Raw genomic sequence first — 22,573 nt, 5'->3', positions numbered from 1 at the left:
AGATCATTGGAGGTTTAGGGGGGTGGGTCGGCTCCTATTAACCTATTATAGGACCAGGAAGGGTTTATATAGCAAGTGTATCTCTATCTTTTATTATTGTCATTGTATAGCTTGAGGAAACAGCCTTTGAAGGGCTGAGAAACGCGTTGCTTTGTTTTTAAATAAAATTCTATGCTTTTATTGATACACTTGCTGTCTTCTGGGATTTATCTGGGACCCTTCTTTGTATGGTGCTGAGAGGATTTTGCTTAAACGCCAGAGCACAGTTTACTGGGCAACTGAGAGGTCCCAGCTTGCCTTTACTGCACCTGGAAGTGCGCTACATCTTGTAAGTGCAATCACTAAGTGTTATTTCATTGCCTATCCCCACTGTACTAGGCTATGGTAGCCGTGTTTTATCACTGACAGGTACAAACGCCTTGCATGCTGACTATTTTGATCGAGTGCTTGAACATTGGCACACAGTGAGTCTGCTCCATCTGCACCATTGGGTACATAGCTTTTGTGAGTACCATTCTGTATCATGCTGAATAACCCATTTTTCAGACGTTACTAGGCTATATTGGCGCATCTGTGTTCCTTCTCTTTACAAATTTTGTTTGGCATTTATTATGAAACCCCCATGAAAATCCAAATTAAACTTTACAATTTTTTTCTATTATGTTTACTTTATCTTGGTATAATTTGTTGAAGAGCATACCGAGAAATGCTCATGTTGTCACTATATGGTAGCTATATTTGTAAAAAAGCTTTTAACAAAATTTTACATTGTTGCAAACACTGCTTTCATATATGGTGCTCAAGATAGGCTCAATCTTTAATTTTTTTTATTGGCTTCAGTATTAAAGGGATATAAAACCCCACATTTTTCTTTCATGATTCAGACAGAACATGCGATTTTAAACAACTTTGTAATTTACTTCTTTTATTAATTTTTCTTTGTTCTCTTGGTATCCTTTGTTGAAATGCAGGGACGTTAGCTTAGGAGCTGGACCATTTCTGGGGCACTATATTGAAGGAGTTTTGCAAGAATGTTATCCATTTGCAAGAGCACTAGAGAGCAGCACTATTTCCTGCCATATAGTGCTCCTGATGGCTACCTAGGTATCTCTTCAACACAGAATATCATGGGAATGAAGCAAATTTGATAATTTGAAACTTTTAAAAATGGTTTGCTCTGTCTGAATCACAAAATTAATTTTTTTGGGCTTCATATCCCTTTAATTTTGAAAGTGTGCTCCATGCACCCTGTTTTACATTACTCTCCCCAACGAATTTTCTATTTCCAGAGAACTCAATTGCATTCTATAGGGGTATCCCGCCACTTGCAAGGTCTGCCACCTTTTTAGAGAACTCCATTACATTATATAGGGGTATCCCACCACTTGCAAGGTCTGCCACCTTTTTAGAGAACTCCATTACATTCTATAGGGGTATCCCGCCACTTGCAAGGTCTGCCACCTTTTTAGAGAACTCCACTAAATTCTATAGGGGTATCCCGCCACTTGCAAGGTCTGCCACCTTTTTAGAGAACTCCATTACATTCTATAGGGGTATCCCGCCACTTGCAAGGTCTGCCACCTTTTTAGAGAACTCCATTACATTCTATAGGGGAATCCCGCCACTTGCAAGGTCTACCACCTTTTTTCGAGAATTCCATTACCTTCTATAGGGGTATCCCGCCACTTGCAAGGTCTGCCACCTTTTTAGAGAACTCCATTACATTCTATAGAGGAATCCCGTCACTTGCAAGGTCTGCCACCTTTTTAGAGAACTCCATTACATTCTATAGGGGTAACCCGCCACTTGCAAGGTCTACCACCTTTTTAGAGAACTCCATTACATTCTATAGGGGTATCCCGCCACTTGCAAGGTCTACCACCTTTTTTCGAGAATTCCATTACATTCTATAGGGGTATCTCGCCACTTGCACGGTCTGCCACCTTTTTAGAGAACTCCATTACATTCTATAGGGGTATCCCGCCACTTGCAAGGTCTACCACCTTTTTTCGAGAATTCCATTACATTCTATAGGGGTATCTCGCCACTTGCAAGGTCTGCCACCTTTTTAGAGAACTCCATTACATTCTATAGGGGTATCCCGCCACTTGCAAGGTCTGCCACTTTTTTAGAGAACTCCATTACATTCTATAGGGGTATCCCGCCACTTGCAAGGTCTGCCACCTTTTTAGAGAACTCCATTACATTCTATAGGGGTATCCCACCACTTGCAAGGTCTGCCACCTTTTTAGAGAACTCCATTACATTCTATAGGGGTATCCCACCACTTGCAAGGTCTGCCACCTTTTTAGAGAACTCCATTACATTCTATAGGGGTATCCCGCCACTTGCAAGGTCTGCCACCTTTTTAGAGAACTCCACTACATTCTATAGGGGTATCCCGCCACTTGCAAGGTCTGCCACCTTTTTAGAGAACTCCATTACATTCTATAGGGGTATCCCGCCACTTGCAAGGTCTGCCACCTTTTTAGAGAACTCCATTACATTCTATAGGGGAATCCCGCCACTTGCAAGGTCTACCACCTTTTTTCGAGAATTCCATTACCTTCTATAGGGGTATCCCGCCACTTGCAAGGTCTGCCACCTTTTTAGAGAACTCCATTACATTCTATAGAGGAATCCCGTCACTTGCAAGGTCTGCCACCTTTTTAGAGAACTCCATTACATTCTATAGGGGTATCCCGCCACTTGCAAGGTCTGCCACCTTTTTTAGAGAACTCCATTACATTCTATAGGGGTAACCCGCCACTTGCAAGGTCTACCACCTTTTTAGAGAACTCCATTACATTCTATAGGGGTATCCCGCCACTTGCAAGGTCTACCACCTTTTTTCGAGAATTCCATTACATTCTATAGGGGTATCTCGCCACTTGCAAGGTCTGCCACCTTTTTAGAGAACTCCATTACATTCTATAGGGGTATCCCGCCACTTGCAAGGTCTACCACCTTTTTTCGAGAATTCCATTACATTCTATAGGGGTATCTCGCCACTTGCAAGGTCTGCCACCTTTTTAGAGAACTCCATTACATTCTATAGGGGTATCCCGCCACTTGCAAGGTCTTCCACCTTTTTTAGAGAACTCCATTACATTCTATAGGGGTATCCCGCCACTTGCAAGGTCTGCCACCTTTTTGGAGAACCCCATTACATTCTATAGGGGAATCCCGCCACTTGCAAGGTCTGCCACCTTTTTAGAGAACTCCATTACATTCTATAGGGGAATCCCGCCACTTGCAAGGTCTGCCACCTTTTTAGAGAACTCCATTACATTCTATAGGGGTATCCCGCCACTTGCAAGGTCTGCCACCTTTTTAGAGAACTCCATTACATTCTATAGGGGTATCCCGCCACTTGCAAGGTCTGCCACCTTTTTTAGAGAACTCCATTACATTCTATAGGGGTATCCCGCCACTTGCAAGGTCTGCCACCTTTTTTAGAGAACTCCATTACATTCTAAAGGGGTATCCCGCCACTTGCAAGGTCTGCCACCTTTTTTAGAGAACTCCATTACATTCTATAGGGGTATCCCGCCACTTGCAAGGTCTGCCACCTTTTTAGAGAACTCCATTACATTCTATAGGGGTATCCCGCCACTTGCAAGGTCTGCCACCTTTTTGGAGAACCCCATTACATTCTATAGGGGAATCCCGCCACTTGCAAGGTCTGCCACCTTTTTAGAGAACTCCATTACATTCTATAGGGGTATACCGCCACTTGTAAGGTCTGCCACCTTTTTAGAGAACTCCATTACATTCTATAGGGGTATCCCGCCACTTGCAAGGTCTGCCACCTTTTTTAGAGAACTCCATTACATTCTATAGGGGTATCCCGCCACTTGCAAGGTCTGCCACCTTTTTAGAGAACTCCATTACATTCTATAGGGGTATACCGCCACTTGCAAGGTCTGCCACCTTTTTAGAGAACTCCATTACATTCTATAGGGGTATCCCGCCACTTGCAAGGTCTGCCACCTTTTTTAGAGAATTCCATTACATTCTATAGGGGTATCCCGTCACTTGCAAGGACTGCCACCTTTTTTAGAGAACTCCATTACATTCTATAGGGGTATCCCGCCACTTGCAAGGTCTGCCACCTTTTTTAGAGAACTCCATTACATTCTAAAGGGGTATCTCGCCACTTGCAAGGTCTGCCACCTTTTTTAGAGAACTCCATTACATTCTATAGGGGTATCCCGCCACTTGCAAGGTCTGCCGCCTTTTTTAGAGAACTCCATTACATTCTATAGGGGTATCCCGCCACTTGCAAGGTCTGCCACCTTTTTTAGAGAACTCCATTACATTCTATAGGGGTATCCCGCCACTTGCAAGGTCTGCCACCTTTTTTAGAGAATTCCATTACATTCTATAGGGGTATCCCGCCACTTGCAAGGTCTGCCACCTTTTTTAGAGAACTCCATTACATTCTGTAGGGGTATCCCGCCACTTGCAAGGTCTGCCACCTTTTTAGAGAACTCCATTACATTCTATAGGGGTATACCGCCACTTGTAAGGTCTGCCACCTTTTTAGAGAACTCCATTACATTCTATAGGGGTATCCCGCCACTTGCAAGGTCTGCCACCTTTTTTAGAGAACTCCATTACATTCTATAGGGGTATCCCGCCACTTGCAAGGTCTGCCACCTTTTTAGAGAACTCCATTACATTCTATAGGGGTATACCGCCACTTGCAAGGTCTGCCACCTTTTTAGAGAACTCCATTACATTCTATAGGGGTATACCGCCACTTGCAAGGTCTGCCACCTTTTTAGAGAACTCCATTACATTCTATAGGGGTATCCCGCCACTTGCAAGGTCTGCCACCTTTTTTAGAGAATTCCATTACATTCTATAGGGGTATCCCGTCACTTGCAAGGACTGCCACCTTTTTTAGAGAACTCCATTACATTCTATAGGGGTATCCCGCCACTTGCAAGGTCTGCCACCTTTTTTAGAGAACTCCATTACATTCTAAAGGGGTATCTCGCCACTTGCAAGGTCTGCCACCTTTTTTAGAGAACTCCATTACATTCTATAGGGGTATCCCGCCACTTGCAAGGTCTGCCGCCTTTTTTAGAGAACTCCATTACATTCTATAGGGGTATCCCGCCACTTGCAAGGTCTGCCACCTTTTTTAGAGAACTCCATTACATTCTATAGGGGTATCCCGCCACTTGCAAGGTCTGCCACCTTTTTTAGAGAATTCCATTACATTCTATAGGGGTATCCCGCCACTTGCAAGGTCTGCCACCTTTTTTAGAGAACTCCATTACATTCTGTAGGGGTATCCCGCCACTTGCAAGGTCTGCCACCTTTTTAGAGAATTCCATTAGGGCAGTTCCCCTGCGGTATCCAGCGGAATTTAGATAATCAGACCCATAGTGAGACATGAGATCCATTAATCCTTCTATTCTAAATAAGAAGTTCTGCTTCTGTTCAGACAAACGTCTCTTAATATTAGTCCTATTTTGGGAGTTCTTGCTGCTCTTAATGGGACATAAACGCCCATATTTTTGTTTCATGATTCAGATAGAACATTCAATTTTACTTATTGTATCCTTTTATTTTTGTTATCCTTTGTTGAATAGCAGAGATGTAAGCTCAGGAGTGTGCATATGTCTGCAGCCTTAAATGGCAGTCGTTTTAAAACAATGTTATACATTAGCAAGAGCACTATTTCCTGTCATGTAGTGCTTCAGGCATGTGCACAGTACCTATCTAGATATCTCTTCACACCCATGCACTTCTGCTGGTACTGGCTGCATCTATGTACAAAGTGCCAAGCACTAGCAGCCATCAGCAGCTTGCTTTTAGCCTGCGTTCTTGAGTGCGCTCCTGGGTTATGCAGATCAGTGTTTCTCGAGCTTTTTGTAGCAAGTACCCCTGTAGGCATTCATTTGATTTCTATGTCCCCCAAATGTAGCACATTATTGATGTTTTACAGAAACAAAAATAGAAATCGTGTGTCACTTGACTTCACAAGCTTGTATCAGATATGTTAGGAAGTAAATATATAGGAATCTGATATTTGTTTTATGTTTTCCAGAATGTAATATTTGTCAATATTACCACAGAGAATAAGAAACGCATAAAACATATTTATATATTAGTCAATTGATACTAATAATTAGATGCAATTACTTAGCTTCTTACATTAAAACAGAGGAAAATAAACTTTTTTTTTTTCTTTTTAAATAATCTTTTATTGAGATTCTTGAGACAAAAAAAGGTCAACAAAATAGTATAACAAGTACTATACATGAACAAGGCAGGCAGTTACAACACAGTGAATACACAATTGACCGGTAAATCACCTATAACAACAAGTGATAATTGTACAATACTTAGGTATCTATAACTTGAGAATCTCGTTTTTTTTTAACATATTGAATAGCATTTAACAGTGGTTAATTTGATGGCTACTCATGAGCCAATTGATATAGGAAACAATACGGCACCTAAAATGATAACCACAAAAATTATACATTTCCAGTGATATATTTCAGAATGAAAACATTGCATTAATGTACAAGACAATCTGTAAATGTTTGGCACCTTCATCTCAAGACATCTGCGTGTTCCTCAGAGAGGAAAACAATAAAAGTAATGGAAAAAATAAAATAGTTAATGTCTAAGCCCTCTGTCCTTATTTCTGATAACAAGGTATCTTCGTTTGACCAGCATCAGCGGGTAAACACCGCTCGGTAGTAGTCAAAAGAAGAGGCGAAGAGGAACAAAGAGGTGTCAAGGTTCCAATGTAGCAATGCTTTATACATGCAGGAAACAGTATGAGGGGGGGGGGGGGCGTTATGAGGCGAATATAGACAAAATAATATTAGCCCAGGCCTAAGTCTGAGTGTGGCAATGGGGATGGGAGCGCGGAGCCAACAAGAGCAGAATAACTATTTCTGAATATGAACATAATCTTGTTTAACAAAACCTATGTGCTTAAATAAAGTGAGCATAGAAACATAGTCGCACATACTAAAATAACAAGTAATATTAGGTATATTAGTAATATAAGTAATATTCAACTTAAGAAGCCTAATGACTTTTAACTAAGTCAGCAATGTAGATTTTTATACTAAATGAAGTGGTAATTGTCACATACATTAAATGACAGAGACAGAATGCTTGGGAACTAACATAATCGATAAGTTATTGTACAGATAGAGGCATCCAAGGTGTAAAATAATATAGGGTCACTCATTTTACAAGCTTATGGCATTTATGTTAAAACCACTATGAGTTAGGGATGCAATTTGTATCCCCCCTCAGGGACGGTTGTCTCCACTGGACACAGAGGAAAATAAACTATTTTATGCATGATGAGGAAAGTAATATTTATGGTACCATCTTTCTATTTTTAATAACCATTTCATACACAGTTTGTCTCATTTTACTGTGGCACACATCAGTATAATGCACTTTACCTATCTCACAGTGGCACATTTAACTGCCACTTGTCTCTAAGCCCCTCTAAGGTTTTACCAATTAGAGGTGAATCAGTGATGGAGCAGTGGCCTTACCTAGACAGGGAAATACATGCCATGTTAGTAGTGCTCGAGGAAAGAAATGAGAAACACAGCTTCCTTTGATATGTCATGTTTACAATAGCTACATCAGGGGGAAAAATGAATGCCAATCCCTGGAGTACACCTTGCCAATGCCCCAAGTACCCCAGGAGTACGTGTACCACAGGTTGAGGAACTAGGATGTAGATATTCACTCCATGATTAGTTTCCTATAATTATCCTTACGCAGATCCATGGGTGGTTTCCTATAATCCTCCTGGAGGGTGTGCAGACAAGGGAAAAAGAGAAACTAGGTGGTGGTTTAGCGGTTACTAGCAGTTAAGGTCTTTTAACAGTGCAGGTTTTGTGCGATGGTATCTGGTGGGTCAGAGGCTGATTGCTATAGGAAATATGGCAGTTTATTGTTTATTGTGCTGGTTACTGGTACTGTGCTAACCATTACACTTGTAATAGGATGTGATGATCAGTGGTTATAGGTGTGATATGATCTGGTTTCGTTTGAGTATAATTTGCTTAAAGTAAAGGTCAATTTAGATGAATCGGTGCCCAGTTTTTAATAATCCTATTAAAAACAAGGGCACTTTAAAGCATTACTAACTTTAGTTTTTTTGCTTCCAAACGGACCACAGATTTTATATCCCATACATAAATCTAATCTAATTTACCTTCTTTTATACTCCAACGATGCTGATAATTGTAATAAAATATAATTTTATATTTTAGGCATGACATCACTTCATCCAGCCCTAAAATATGGGCCGTACATGGTATAAATCAATTTCCAATCGTATGGCGAGTTTATGAATATAATTAGGTTGAGATTTCGTCATCCTGCGCAATCAAATCGGTTCATTCGCGCATGCGCAGATTGCTGCACTGATGCTCAAATTACACACAGTAATTTCTATCACGCATGCGCATTTGAAAGAGGTCTACTACATCCAGAACAGACTTTAAGCCGGTGACGTATTCAATGACGTAGCTAAAAATTGACATTTCACTCGTTTTCTTCAAAAACTTACCTTTTAATCCTGACAGCCGCTGCATCGCTTCCTCCGCCCGTTGCAAGCCCACTTCGTGGGTCCAAAATGACGAATCCGGCTTCCTCCAATCACGGCGTTGCCTCAGGCCTTGATTCCCCAGGGGGAAAGCTGTGATTGGAGGAAGCTGGATTCGTCATTTCCGACATATGAAGAGGCTTCCGACGGCCGGGGGAATCGCTGGAGCGGCTGTGAAGATTAAAAGGTATTTGAAGAAAACGAGTGAAATGTAAATTTTGATGAATTAAAGTGCCCTTGTTTTTAATAGGATTATTAAAAACCGGGCACCGATTCATCTAAATTGAACTTTACTTTAAATCCATTTATTAGTAGCATTAAAGGGATGTGAAACCCAAACTTGTTCTTTTGTGATTCAGACAGAGCATGCCGTTCTAAAAAACAGTTTCTAATTTACTTCTAATATCTCATTTGCTTAGTTCCTATGATATTGTGCATTGAAGAGATACCTAGGTAGATATATTGCTGCCATCTAGTGCTCTTGCAAATGAATAACATAGTTATTCTAGTGCTGTATTAGTTTAATTTTTTTTATTTATTTGGCTTTTATATAACTTTATTTTGTGAAATAAAACATTAAAATACTGTTATTTCATTCAAATATCATTAATGTCCCTTGTATTGAGGGTAAAGCTAGATCCTATATTATTGATCTGAGGAATTTAAAGGTAGATAGGTCTAATAGTTCTTATTAATAGTCATCAGTTTGTATTTAAAGGGACAGTCTAGTCCAAAACAAACTTTCATTATTCAGATAGGGCGTGCAATTTTAAACAATTTTCCAATTTACTTCTATCACCAATTTTGCTTTGTTGTCTTGGTACTCTTAGTTGAAAGCTAAACCTAGGAGGTTCATATGCTAATTTCTAAGCCCTTGAAGACCGCCTCTTATCTCAGGACATTTTGACAGTTTTTTTACCAATAGAGGGTGTTAGTTCATTTGTTTCATATAGATAACACTGTGCTCACGCACGTGGAGTTCCTAGGAGCCAGCACTGATTGGCTAAAATGCAAGTCTGTCAAAAGAACTGAAATAAGGGGGCAGTTTGCAGAATCTTAGATACAAGTTAATCACAGAGGTAAAAAGTGTATTATTATAACTGTGTTGGTTATGCAAAACTAGGGAATGGGTAATAAAGGGATTATCTATCTTTTAAAACAATAAATATTCTGGTGTAGACTGTCCCTTGTAAATGTATATAAATTTAGTTTGGTGTAATAAGATTATCAGTTGTTTTACGTGCATATATTAACCAGTTTTATGCATTACAGGGGATTTATACAGAATTTATTCATTAAAAGTGGATCTAATGGACCCTTTGCTCAAGCTGAGAGAGGACAAATAACTTTCTCAAAGGTAATACAAATACTGTACTGAAATGGGCATTAATCCGTAACTCAACAAATATTGTTCCGAATCTAGGAACCCAGCCAAACTAAACAAATTGTCCCAAAATGGTAGAAACTGCCAAATATATACAATTATAATAATCCTGTGATGTTCTCCAGAAGTCAGTAATGATGAACACTTCAAAGGAAAGAATAGAGAAACATAGCGCAATACTGTTTGAATGATCTAATAGGAACCAGCTGGTCAAATGATTACTCACACTGCGGAGAGCCTGATAGCTCTATGATAACAGCTCTGTAAAAAAATATATGCTGGCCAGCACAGGAACTCTTTTTACATATATATGAAACAAAACTAGATAATAAAAGTCACACTGTAAATCACCACAAAAGCGTAAATGGAGAAACAGACTCCCAAATGTTGTTTCTCTGTATCATAAAATGGGTAAGTTAGTCATGTGATAACATACAGTAGATATTGGGAGTCTGTGTGTTTATGCTCACTCCATCAGTGCTTTTGTGGCAATTTATACTGTAACTCCCAAAGTGACTTTTATTATGTTGTGTTTAGTCATATATATGTAACAATAAATATCTCTTTGAAGAAGGGTTCTGCATTGACTGGACTATTTGACCAGCTGGTTCATATTAGAATGTTTAAACAATATTGCACCATGTTTCTTTTTACTTTCTTTTTAGAAGGTAATTAGGTAATTATCTGGTTTGATGTCTGGCACCAACTGAGTAGAGGATAGACTTTAGACATTTGTCAGAGAGACAGTAAAATAATCCGTAGACAGGCCAGGGTTAAGTACCTGAAGAGCAGTCTAAAACCAAGCATCAAGACAGAGGCAGGATCTTTAACTCCTTCATGCCAGGGGCAAGTATTTAACATCAGAATGATCATCAATGTGATCATGTGATTTCAAGGCCTGAAATCAGATCATGGGGGACTACCAACGATGCTAGGCACGCCTGCCGTTCGGACGCCAAAGTAGGTAGGACGTTCTAACGGTGTTAAAACCCAGTGCTGTTCGTACCGCATAAAACATTCTAACTGCATCTAGGGGTTACCCAGGAGATGGTTCTAGTAATGTTTAGCCAATAATCACTCAGTGGATAGCGTATCTTAGTAAAGAGATCTGACAAGTTGCTTAAGCCACAAATTTGGTCAGGGTTAGGAAGACAGGCCAAGAACAGAAATGCTTTAGTCATCATATGAAATAACCAATCACAGAATGGGGGTATATTTACCAAGCAGCGGATGCTGCTATCTACCCTCGTACTTTCCGCCTCTTAGGTGGCGGACAACAATCAGCCCAATCAGATACGATTGGGTTGATTGACACCCCCTGCTAGCGGTAGATTGGCTGCGAATGTGCAGGGAGCAGCATTCTTGTGCAATGATAAATTCCGACAACAGCGTATCATATCTGCCCGTACATTAGTAAATCTACCCCTGGGAGTCTGAGATGATTTTTTAACACCTCCCATTTAGGATTGATGCCAAAGAACAAGGCTAGGGTTAGCTCTGACAGGAAAAGTATAAAAAAAGAGCTAACTTGGTGCACTTCCAGGAAAGGTAGAAATCCAGGGAGCTGTCTGCGCTAATCCTGGCTCTCACCGAAGCAGCCTCACCATTAGTGCGCCCGCCAGCCCTGATCCTCACAACAGCGTGGCTCCCAAACTTTATTTTAGTTTTAAAAAGTAGATCATTAAATTACCTTTTAATTTATGGAGGATGCCATTGTTTAGTAGAGTTTTGTTAGTTGTTATTTCTTTGCTAGGGCTCATCTTCATCTGTTCTCTGATTGGCAATGGAGGTAAAATAACCAAACAAAGCTTTTCAAGGCTGTATCCTAGGAAACAAAACTTTGGAAATGTTTATGGTTCAGATAGAGCATGCGGTTTTAAATAACTTAAACTTACGTAATGTCCATTATCAAATTTGCTTCATTCTATTGGTATCCTTTGTTGAAATGTAGGCTTTATAGTAAAGAAATGCTTTATAAAATGCTTAAAATATTCAAAATCCAAGTATTCCAGATTACATTCCAGTGTTCTCACCAGGACCCATTTTATGGGCACACCACCCAGCTGAATTTACTGATCACCAGGCTAAAATGTAAGCCAATATTAAAGGGACATGAAACCCATTTTCTCTTGTTAAGTGTAGTCAGTCCACGGGTCATCCATTACTTATGGAATATATCTCTTCCTAACAGGAAGCTGCAAGAGGATCACCCAAGCAGAGCTGCTATATAGCTCCTCCCCTCACATGTCATATTCAGTCATTCTCTTGCAGCCTAACTAAAGATAGGTCGCTGTGAGAGGTCTGTGGTGTTTTTTAACTTAGTTTATTTCTACAATCAAAAATTTGTTATTTTAAATGGCACCGGAGTGTGCTGTTTATTCTCAGGCAGCATTAGAAGAAGAATCTGCCTGCGTTTTCTATGATCTTAGCAGACGTAACTAAGATCCACTGGCTGTTCTCATCTGAGGAGTGAGGTAACTTCAGAGAAGGGGAATAGCATGCAGGGCCCCCCTGCAAATGAGGTATGTGCAGTAATTATTTTTCTGAGGAATGGAATTGACTGAGAAAATACTGCTGATACCAATGTAAAGTAAGTTCAGCCTTAAATGCAGTGATAGCGACTGGTATTAGGCTGATGAGTGTGTGTACACTGAATGTATTTTTCTAAGGAATGGAATTGACTCTGAAAATACTGTTAATACTGAAATAATGTATGAGCCTTAACTGCAGTAAAAGCGACTGGTAGCAGGCTTATTAATAACAATTCATAACTTTTCAAATGTATGTTTAAAACGTTTACTGGCATGTTAATCGTTTTTTGTGAGGTACTTGGTGATAAAACTTATTGGGGCATGATTTTTACCACATGGCCATCTTTGTTTTCTGCATAGAAACAGTTTTCTGAGCTTCCCCACTGTTGTAATATGAGTGGGAGGGGCCTATTTTAGCGCTTTTTTGCGCAGTAAAAATTCAGTCACAATCTGTCTACTTCATCCTCCATGATCCAGATCGTCTCTAGAGAGCTCAGGGGTCTTCAAAATTCATTTTGAGGGAGGTAATCAGTCACAGCAGACCTGTGACAGTGTGTTTTGACTGTGAGAAAAACGTTAATTATTAAATTGTTATCCGTTTTTGGGTATTAAGGGGTTAATCATCCATTTGCTGGTGGGTGCAATCCTTTGCTAACTTAATACATTTACTGTGAAAAATTGGTTGCTATAACTATTTTGGTTCATTGTTATTTCAACTGTGACAGCTTTTTGTGCTTCTTAAAGGCACAGTAGCGTTTTTTATATTGCTTGTAAATTTATTTAGAAAAGTATTTCCAAGCTTGCTAGTCTCAATGCTAGTCTGTTTAAACATGTCTGACACAGATGAATCTCTTTGTTCACTATGTTTAAAGGCCAATGTGGAGCCCAATAGAAATTTGTGTACTAATTGCATTGATGCTACTTTAAATAAAAGTCAATCTTTACATGTAAAGAAATTATCACCAGACAACGAGGGGGAAGTTATGCCGACTAACTCTCCTCACGTGTCAGTACCTTCGCCTCCCGCTCAGGAGGTGCGTGATTTTGTGGCGCCAAGTACATCAGGGAGGCCCTTACAAATCACTTTGCAAGACATGGCTACTGTTATGACAGAAGTATTATCTAAATTGCCAGAATTAAGAGGCAAGCGCGATAGCTCTGGGTTAAGGATAGAGCGCGCGGATGAGGTGAGAGCCATGTCAGATACTGCGTCACAGTTTGCAGAACGTGAAGACGGAGAGCTTCATTCTGTGGGTGACGGAGCTGATCCAGGGAGACTGGATTCAGAGATTTCTAATTTTAAATTTAAGCTTGAGAACCTCCGCATATTGCTAGGGGAGGCATTAGCGGCTCTGAATGATTGTAACACGGTTGCATTTCCAGAAAAATTATGTAGGTTGGATAGATACTATGCGGTACCGGTGTGTACTGACATGTTTCCTATACCTAAAAGGCTTACAGAGATTATTAGCAAGGAGTGGGATAGACCTGGTGTGCCTTTTTCCCCTCCTCCCATATTTAGGAAAATGTTTCCTATAGACGCCACCACACGAGACTTATGGCAGACGGTCCCTAAGGTGGAGGGAGCAGTTTCTACTTTAGCTAAGCGTACCACTATCCCGGTGGAGGATAGTTGTGCCTTTTCAGATCCAATGGATAAGAAATTAGAGGGTTACCTTAAGAAAATGTTTGTTCAACAAGGTTTTATCTTACAGCCCCTTGCATGCATTGCGCCTGTCACTGCTGCGGCGGCATTCTGGTTTGAGTCTCTGGAAGAGGCCATTCGCACAGCTCCATTCAATGAAATTATGAACAAGCTTAAAGCACTTAAGCTAGCTAACGCATTTGTTTCTGATGCCGTCGTACATTTAACCAAACTTACGGCTAAGAACTCCGGATTTGCCATCCAAGCGCGCAGAGCGCTATGGCTTAAATCCTGGTCAGCTGACGTGACTTCTAAATCTAAATTTCTTAATATTCCTTTCAAAGGGCAGACCTTATTCGGGCCCGGCTTGAAAGAAATTATAGCTGACATTACGGGAGGTAAGGGCCATGCTGTACCTCAGGACAGGGCCAAATCAAAGGCCAAACAGTCTAATTTTCGTGCCTTTCGTAACTTCAAGGCAGGAGCAGCATCAACTTCCTCCGCTCCAAAACAGGAAGGAGCTGTTGCTCGTTACAGGCAGGGCTGGAAAGTTAACCAGTCCTGGAACAAGGGCAAGCAGGCCAAGAAACCTGCTGCTGCCCCCAAGACAGCATGAAGAGAGGGCCCCCTATCCGGAAACAGATCTAGTGGGGGGCAGACTTTCTCTCTTCGCCCAGGCTTGGGCAAGAGATGTCCAGGATCCCTGGGCGTTGGAGATCATATCTCAGGGATATCTCCTGGACTTCAAAACTTCTCCTCCACGAGGGAGATTTCATCTTTCAAGGTTATCAGCAAACCAAATAAAGAAAGAGGCGTTTCTACGCTGTGTACAAGACCTCTTACTAATGGGGGTGATCCACCCAGTTCCGCGGACGGAACACGGGCAGGGATTCTATTCAAATCTATTTGTGGTTCCCAAGAAAGAGGGAACCTTCAGACCAATCTTGGACTTAAAAATCCTAAACAAATTTCTAAGAGTTCCATCATTCAAAATGGAAACTATTCAAACCATCCTTCCCATGATCCAAGAGGGTCAGTACATGACCACAGTGGACTTAAAGGATGCCTACCTTCACATACCGATTCACATGGATCATTATCGGTACCTAAGATTTGCTTTCCTAGACAGGCATTACCAGTTTGTAGCTCTTCCCTTCGGATTAGCTACGGCTCCAAGAATCTTTACAAAAGTTCTGGGCTCACTTCTGGTGGTACTAAGACCGCGAGGCATAGCGGTGACTCCGTACCTAGATGACATTCTGATACAAGCATCAAGTTTTCAAACTGTCAAGTCTCATACAGAGATAGTTCTGGCATTTCTGAGGTCGCATGGGTGGAAGGTGAACGTGGAAAAGAGTTCTCTGTTACCACTTACAAGAGTTCCCTTTCTAGGGACTCTTATAGATTCTGTAGAGATGAAAATTTACCTAACAGAGGCCAGGTTATTAAAACTTCTAAATGCTTGCCGTGTCCTTCATTCCATTCCACACCCGTCAGTAGCTCAGTGCATGGAAGTAATCGGCTTAATGGTAGCGGCAATGGACATAGTACCATTTGCGCGCCTGCATCTCAGACCGCTGCAATTGTGCATGCTAAGTCAGTGGAACAGGGATTACTCAGATTTGTCCCCCCTACTAAATCTGGATCAAGAGACCAGAGATTCTCTTCTATGGTGGCTTTCTCGGCCACATCTGTCCAAGGGGATGACCTTTCGCAGGCCAGATTGGACGATTGTAACAACAGACGCCAGCCTTCTAGGCTGGGGCGCAGTCTGGAACTCCCTGAAAGCTCAGGGATTATGGACTCAGGAGGAGAAACTCCTCCCAATAAATATTCTGGAATTAAGAGCAATATTCAATGCTCTCCTAGCTTGGCCTCAGTTAGCAACTCTGAGGTTCATCAGATTTCAGTCGGACAACATCACGGCTGCGGCTTACATCAACCATCAAGGGGGAACCAGAAGTTCCCTAGCGATGTTGGAAGTCTCAAAGATAATTCGCTAGGCAGAGTCTCACTCTTGCCACCTGTCAGCGATTTACATCCCAGGCGTGGAGAACTGGGAGGCGGATTTTCTAAGTCGCCAAACTTTTCATCCGGGGGAGTGGGAACTTCATCCGGAGGTCTTTGCTCAACTGATTCATCGTTGGGGCAAACCAGATCTGGATCTCATGGCGTCTCGTCAGAACGCCAAGCTTCCTTGTTACGGATCCAGGTCCAGGGACCCGGGAGCGGTGCTGATAGATGCTCTGACAGCCCCTTGGGTCTTCAACATGGCTTATGTGTTTCCACCGTTCCCGATGCTTCCTCGTTTGATCGCCAAGATCAAACAGGAGAGAGCTTCGGTGATTCTGATAGCGCCTGCGTGGCCACGCAGGACTTGGTATGCAGACCTAGTGGACATGTCGTCCTGTCCACCGTGGTCTCTGCCTCTGAGACAGGACCTTCTAATTCAGGGTCCTTTCAACCATCCAAATCTAATTTCTCTGAGGCTGACTGCATGGAGATTGAACGCTTGATTCTATCAAAGCGTGGCTTCTCTGAGTCGGTTATTGATACCTTAATACAGGCTAGGAAGCCTGTTACCAGAAAAATTTACCATAAGATATGGCGTAAATATTTATATTGGTGCGAATCCAAGAGTTACTCATGGAGTAAGGTTAGGATTCCTAGGATATTGTCCTTTCTACAAGAGGGTTTAGAAAAGGGCTTATCTGCTAGTTCGTTAAAGGGACAGATTTCTGCTCTGTCTATTCTTCTACACAAACGTCTGGCTGAAGTTCCAGACGTTCAGGCTTTTTGTCAGGCTTTAACTAGGATTAAGCCTGTGTTTAAGACTGTTGCTCCGTCGTGGAGCTTAAACTTAGTTCTTAATGTTCTTCAAGGCGTTCCATTTGAACCCCTTCATTCCATTGATATCAAGCTGTTATCCTGGAAGGTTTTGTTTTTGATGGCTATTTCCTCGGCTCAAAGAGTCTCTGAGTTATCTGCCTTACATTGTGATTCTCCTTATCTGATTTTTCATTCAGACAAGGTAGTTCTGCGTACTAAACCTGGGTTCTTACCTAAGGTAGTTACTAACAGGAATATCAATCAAGAGATTGTTGTTCCATCACTGTGTTCTAACCCTTCTTCAAAGAAGGAACGACTTTTGCATAATCTGGACGTAGTCCGTGCCCTGAAGTTCTATTTGCAGGCAACTAAAGATTTTCGTCAAACTTCTTCCCTGTTTGTCGTTTACTCTGGACAGAGAAGAGGTCAAAAGGCTTCGGCTACCTCTCTCTCTTTTTGGCTTCGTAGCATAATACGTTTAGCCTATGAGACTGCTGGACAGCAGCCTCCTGAAAGGATTACAGTTCATTCTACTAGAGCTGTGGCTTCCACCTGGGCCTTTAAAAATGAGGCCTCTGTTGAACAGATTTGCAAGGCTGCGACTTGGTCTTCGCTTCACACCTTTTCAAAATTTTACAAATTTGAAACTTTTGCTTCTTCGGAGGCTATTTTTGGGAGAAAGGTACTTCAGGCAGTGGTTCCTTCTGTTTAATGTTCCTGCCTTGTCCCTCCCTTCATCCGTGTACTTTAGCTTTGGTATTGGTATTCCATAAGTAATGGATGACCCGTGGACTGACTACACTTAACAAGAGAAAACATAATTTATGCTTACCTGATAAATGTATTTCTCTTGTAGTGTAGTCAGTCCACGGCCCGCCCTGTCTTTAAGGCAGATCTAAATTTTAATTAAACTCCAGTCACCACTGCACCCTATGGTTTCTCCTTTCTCGTCTGCTTTGGTCGAATGACTGAATATGACATGTGAGGGGAGGAGCTATATAGCAGCTCTGCTTGGGTGATCCTCTTGCAGCTTCCTGTTAGGAAGATATATATTCCATAAGTAATGGATGACCCGTGGACTGACTACACTACAAGAGAAATAAATTTATCAGGTAAGCATAAATTATGTTTTTTCTTTCATTCTTCATTTAGGTAGAACATGCAATTTTGAACAACTTTCCAATTGACTTCTATTATCAAATTTGTTTTGTTCTCCTGATATCCTTTCTTGAAAATCATACCTTGGTAGACTCAGCTGCTGATTGGTGGCTGCACATATATGCCTCATGTTATTGGCTCACCCATGAGCATTACTGTTTCTTAAACAAAGAATACCAAGATAATGAAGCCATTTAGATAATAGAAGTGAACTAGAAAGTTGTTTAAAATTCTATATCTGAATTATGAAAGAAAATATTTGGGTTACATGTCCCTTTAAGCTAAAATAAGCTAATATTAAATGTTTTTAATGTTTGTTGCTTAAATTATCGTTAAATCAACTTATGTTAAATTATGCAATTAATAAGTGCTTTGGATAGCTTAAGCAACATTAAAGGGATATGAAACCCAACTTTTTTCTTTCATGATTCAGATTATGCAATTTCTCTTGTTAAGTGTATCCAGTCCACGGATCATCCATTACTTATGGGATATTCTCCTTCCCAACAAGAAGTTGCAAGAGGATCACCCACAGCAGAGCTGCTATATAGCTCCTCCCCTAACTGTCATACCCAGTCATTCTCTTGCAAGCCTCAACCAAGATGGAGGTCGTAAGAGGAGTGTGGTGTTTTATACTTAGGTTATTCTTCAATCAAAAGTTTGTTATTTTTAAATGGTGCCGGAGTGTACTGTTTATCTCAGGCAGTATTTAGAAGAAGAATCTGCCTGCGTTTTCTATGATCTTAGCAGAAGTAACTAAGATCCATAGCTGTTCTCACATATTCTGAGGAGTGAGGTAACTTCAGAGAGGGAATGGCGTGCAGGTTTTCCTGCAATAAGGTATGTGCAGTTAATATTTTTCTAGGGATGGAATTTGCTAGAAAATGCTGCTGATACCGAACTAATGTAAGTAAAGCCTTAAATGCAGTTATAGCGACTGGTATCAGGCTTATTAATAGAGATGCATACTCTTATAAAAATGTAATATAAAACGTTTGCTGGCATGTTTAATCGTTTTTATATGTATTTGGTGATAAAACTTATTGGGGCCTAGTTTTTTTCCACATGGCTGGCTTGAATTTGGCCTAGAAACAGTTTCCTTAGGCTTTCCACTGTTGTAATATGAGTGGGAGGGGCCTATTTTGCCGTTTTTTTGCACAGCAAAAATTACAGACACAGACATCCAGCTTCTTCCTGCATGATCCAGGACATCTCTGGAGGGCTCAAAAGGCTTCAAAGTCGTTTTTGAGGGAGGTAAAAAGCCACAGTAGAGCTGTGGCAGTTGTTGTGACTGAAAAAAAAAAAAAGTTTTTGTCTTTTATTATTTTTTGGGTATTAAGGGGTTAATCATCCATTTGCAAGTGGGTGCAATGCTCTGCTAACTTGTTACATACACTGTAAAAATTTCGTTAGTGTAACTGCCTTTTTTCACTGTTATTTCAAATTTTGACAAAATTTGTGTTTCTTAAAGGTGCAGTAACGTTTTTTATATTGCTTGTAAACTTGTTTAAAGTGTTTTCCAAGCTTGCTAGTCTCATTGCTAGTCTGTTTAAACATGTCTGACACAGAGGAAACTACTTGTTCATTATGTTTGAAAGCCATGGTGGAGCCCCATAGGAGTATGTGTACTAAATGTATTGATTTCACCTTAAACAGTTAAGATCAGTCTTTAAATATAAAATAAATATCACCAGAAGATTCTGACGAGGGGGAAGTTATGCCGACTAACTCTCCCCACGTGTCAGACCCTTCGCCTCCCGCTCAGGGGATGCATGCTAATATGGCACCAATTACATCAGGGACGCCCATAGCGATTACCTTGCAGGACATGGCTGCAATCATGAATAATACCCTGTCAGAGGTATTATCCAGGTTGCCTGAATTAAGAGGCTCTGGGGTTAGGAGAAATACAGAGCGCGCAGATGCTGTAAGGGCCATGTCTGATACTGCGTCACAATATGCAGATCATGAGGACAGAGAGCTTCAGTCTGTGGGTGACATCTCTGATTTGGGGAATCCTGATTCAGAGATTTCTAATTTTAAATTTAAGCTTGAGAACCTCCGTGTGTTGCTTGGGGAGGTATTAGCTGCTCTGAATGACTGTAACACAGTTGCAGTACCAGAGAAATTGTGTAGGCTGGATAAATACTATGCGGTACCGGTGTGTACTGATGTTTTTCCTATACCTAAAAGGCTTACAGAAATTATTAGCAAGGAGTGGGATAGACCGGGTGTGCCTTTTTCCCCACCTCCTATATTTAGAAAAATGTTTCCAATAGACGCCACTACACAGGACTTATGGCAGACGGTCCCTAAGGTGGAGGGAGCAGTTTCTACTTTAGCAAAGCGTACTACTATCCCGGTTGAGGACAGTTGTGCTTTTTCAGATCCAATGGATAAAAAATTGGAGGGTTACCTTAAGAAAATGTTTATTCAACAAGGTTTTATTTTACAGCCCCTTGCATGCATTGCGCCTGTCACGGCCGCGGCGGCATTCTGGTTTGAGGCCCTAGAAGAGGCCATCCATACAGCTCCATTGACTGAAATTATTGACAAGCTTAGAACACTTAAGCTAGCTAACTCATTTGTTTCTGATGCCATTGTTCATTTGACTAAACTAACGGCTAAGAATTCCAGATTCGCCATCCAAGCGCGTAGGGCGCTATGGCTTAAATCCTGGTCAGCTGACTTGACTTCGAAGTCTAAATTACTCAACATTCCTTTCAAGGGGCAGACCTTATTCGGGCCTGGTTTGAAGGAAATTATTGCTGACATTACTGGAGGTAAGGGTCACACCCTTCCTCAGGACAGGGCCAAAGCAAAGGCCAAACAGTCTAATTTTCGTGCCTTTCGAAATTTCAAGGCAGGTGCAGCATCAACTTCCTCTGCTTCAAAACAAGAGGGAACTTTTGCTCAATCTAAGCAGGCCTGGAAACCTAACCAGTCCTGGAACAAAGGCAAGCAGGCCAGAAAGCCTGCTGCTGCCTCTAAGACAGCATGAAGGAACGGCCCCCTATCCGGCGACGGATCTAGTAGGGGGCAGACTTTCTCTCTTCGCCCAGGCGTGGGCAAGAGATGTTCAGGATCCCTGGGCGTTGGAGATCATATCTCAGGGATATCTTCTGGACTTCAAAGCTTCCCCTCCACAAGGGAGATTTCATCTTTCAAGGCTATCTGCAAATCAGATAAAGAAAGAGGCATTCCTACGCTGTGTGCAAGACCTCCTAGTTATGGGAGTGATCCATCCAGTTCCGCGGACGGAACAAGGACAGGGTTGTTATTCGAATCTGTTTGTGGTTCCCAAAAAAGAGGGAACCTTCAGACCAATTTTGGATCTAAAGATCTTAAACAAATTCCTCAGAGTTCCATCTTTCAAAATGGAAACTATTCGGACCATCCTACCCATGATCCAAGAAGGTCAGTACATGACCACAGTGGACTTAAAGGATGCCTACCTTCACATACCGATTCACAAAGATCATCATCGGTTTCTAAGGTTTGCCTTTCTAGACAGGCATTACCAATTTGTAGCTCTTCCCTTCGGGTTGGCTACAGCCCCGAGAATCTTTACAAAGGTTCTGGGCTCACTTCTGGCGGTTCTAAGACCGCGAGGCATAGCGGTGGCTCCGTGTCTAGACGACATCCTGATACAGGCGTCAAGCTTTCAAGTTGCCAAGTCTCATACAGAGATAGTTCTGGCATTTCTGAGGTCGCACGGGTGGAAAGTGAACGAGGAAAAGAGTTCTCTATCCCCACTCACAAGAGTCTCCTTCTTAGGGACTCTTTTATAGATTCTTTAGAAATGAAAATTTACCTGACGGAGTCCAGGTTATCAAAACTTCTAAATGCTTGCCGTGGTCTTCACTCCATTCCGCGCCCTTCGGTAGCTCAGTGTATGGAGGTAATCGGCTTAATGGTAGCGGCAATGGACATAGTGCCATTTGCACGCCTTCATCTCAGACCGCTGCAATTATGCATGCTGAGTCAGTGGAATGGGGATTACACAGATTTGTCCCCTCTGCTAAATCTAGATCAAGAGACCAGAGATTCTCTTCTCTGGTGGTTGTCTCGGGTACACCTGTCCAAGGGTATGACCTTTCGCAGGCCAGATTGGACAATTGTAACAACAGATGCCAGCCTTCTAGGTTGGGGTGCAGTCTGGAATTCCCTGAAGGCACAGGGATCGTGGACTCAGGAGGAGAAACTCCTTCCAATAAATATTCTGGAGTTAAGAGCGATATTCAATGCTCTTCTGGCTTGGCCTCAGTTAGCAACACTGAGGTTCATCAGATTTCAGTCGGACAACATCACGACTGTGGCTTACATCCACCATCAAGGGGGAACCAGGAGTTCCCTAGCGATGTTAGAAGTCTCAAATATAATTCGCTGGGCAGAGTACCACTCTTGCCACCTGT

General features: G+C 41.6%; 1 protein-coding gene across 1 annotated transcript in view; it reads left to right on the top strand.

Annotated features, from left to right (window-relative positions):
• Positions 1–22,573, top strand: part of EPHX2 (epoxide hydrolase 2) — a 422,238-nt gene that overhangs the window by 17,277 nt on the left and 382,388 nt on the right. Inside the window, exon 2 of the mRNA XM_053709506.1 lies at positions 9,884–9,968. Coding sequence (XP_053565481.1) covers positions 9,884–9,968 — 85 coding nt within the window. The remainder of the gene's footprint in view (positions 1–9,883; positions 9,969–22,573) is intronic.

The sequence above is a fragment of the Bombina bombina genome, chromosome 4 (assembly GCF_027579735.1).
Source record: "Bombina bombina isolate aBomBom1 chromosome 4, aBomBom1.pri, whole genome shotgun sequence".
Taxonomy (NCBI): Eukaryota; Metazoa; Chordata; class Amphibia; order Anura; family Bombinatoridae; genus Bombina; species Bombina bombina.
The sequence above is the reverse complement of the archived record's forward strand: the minus strand, read 5'-3'. Positions and strand labels throughout refer to the sequence as shown.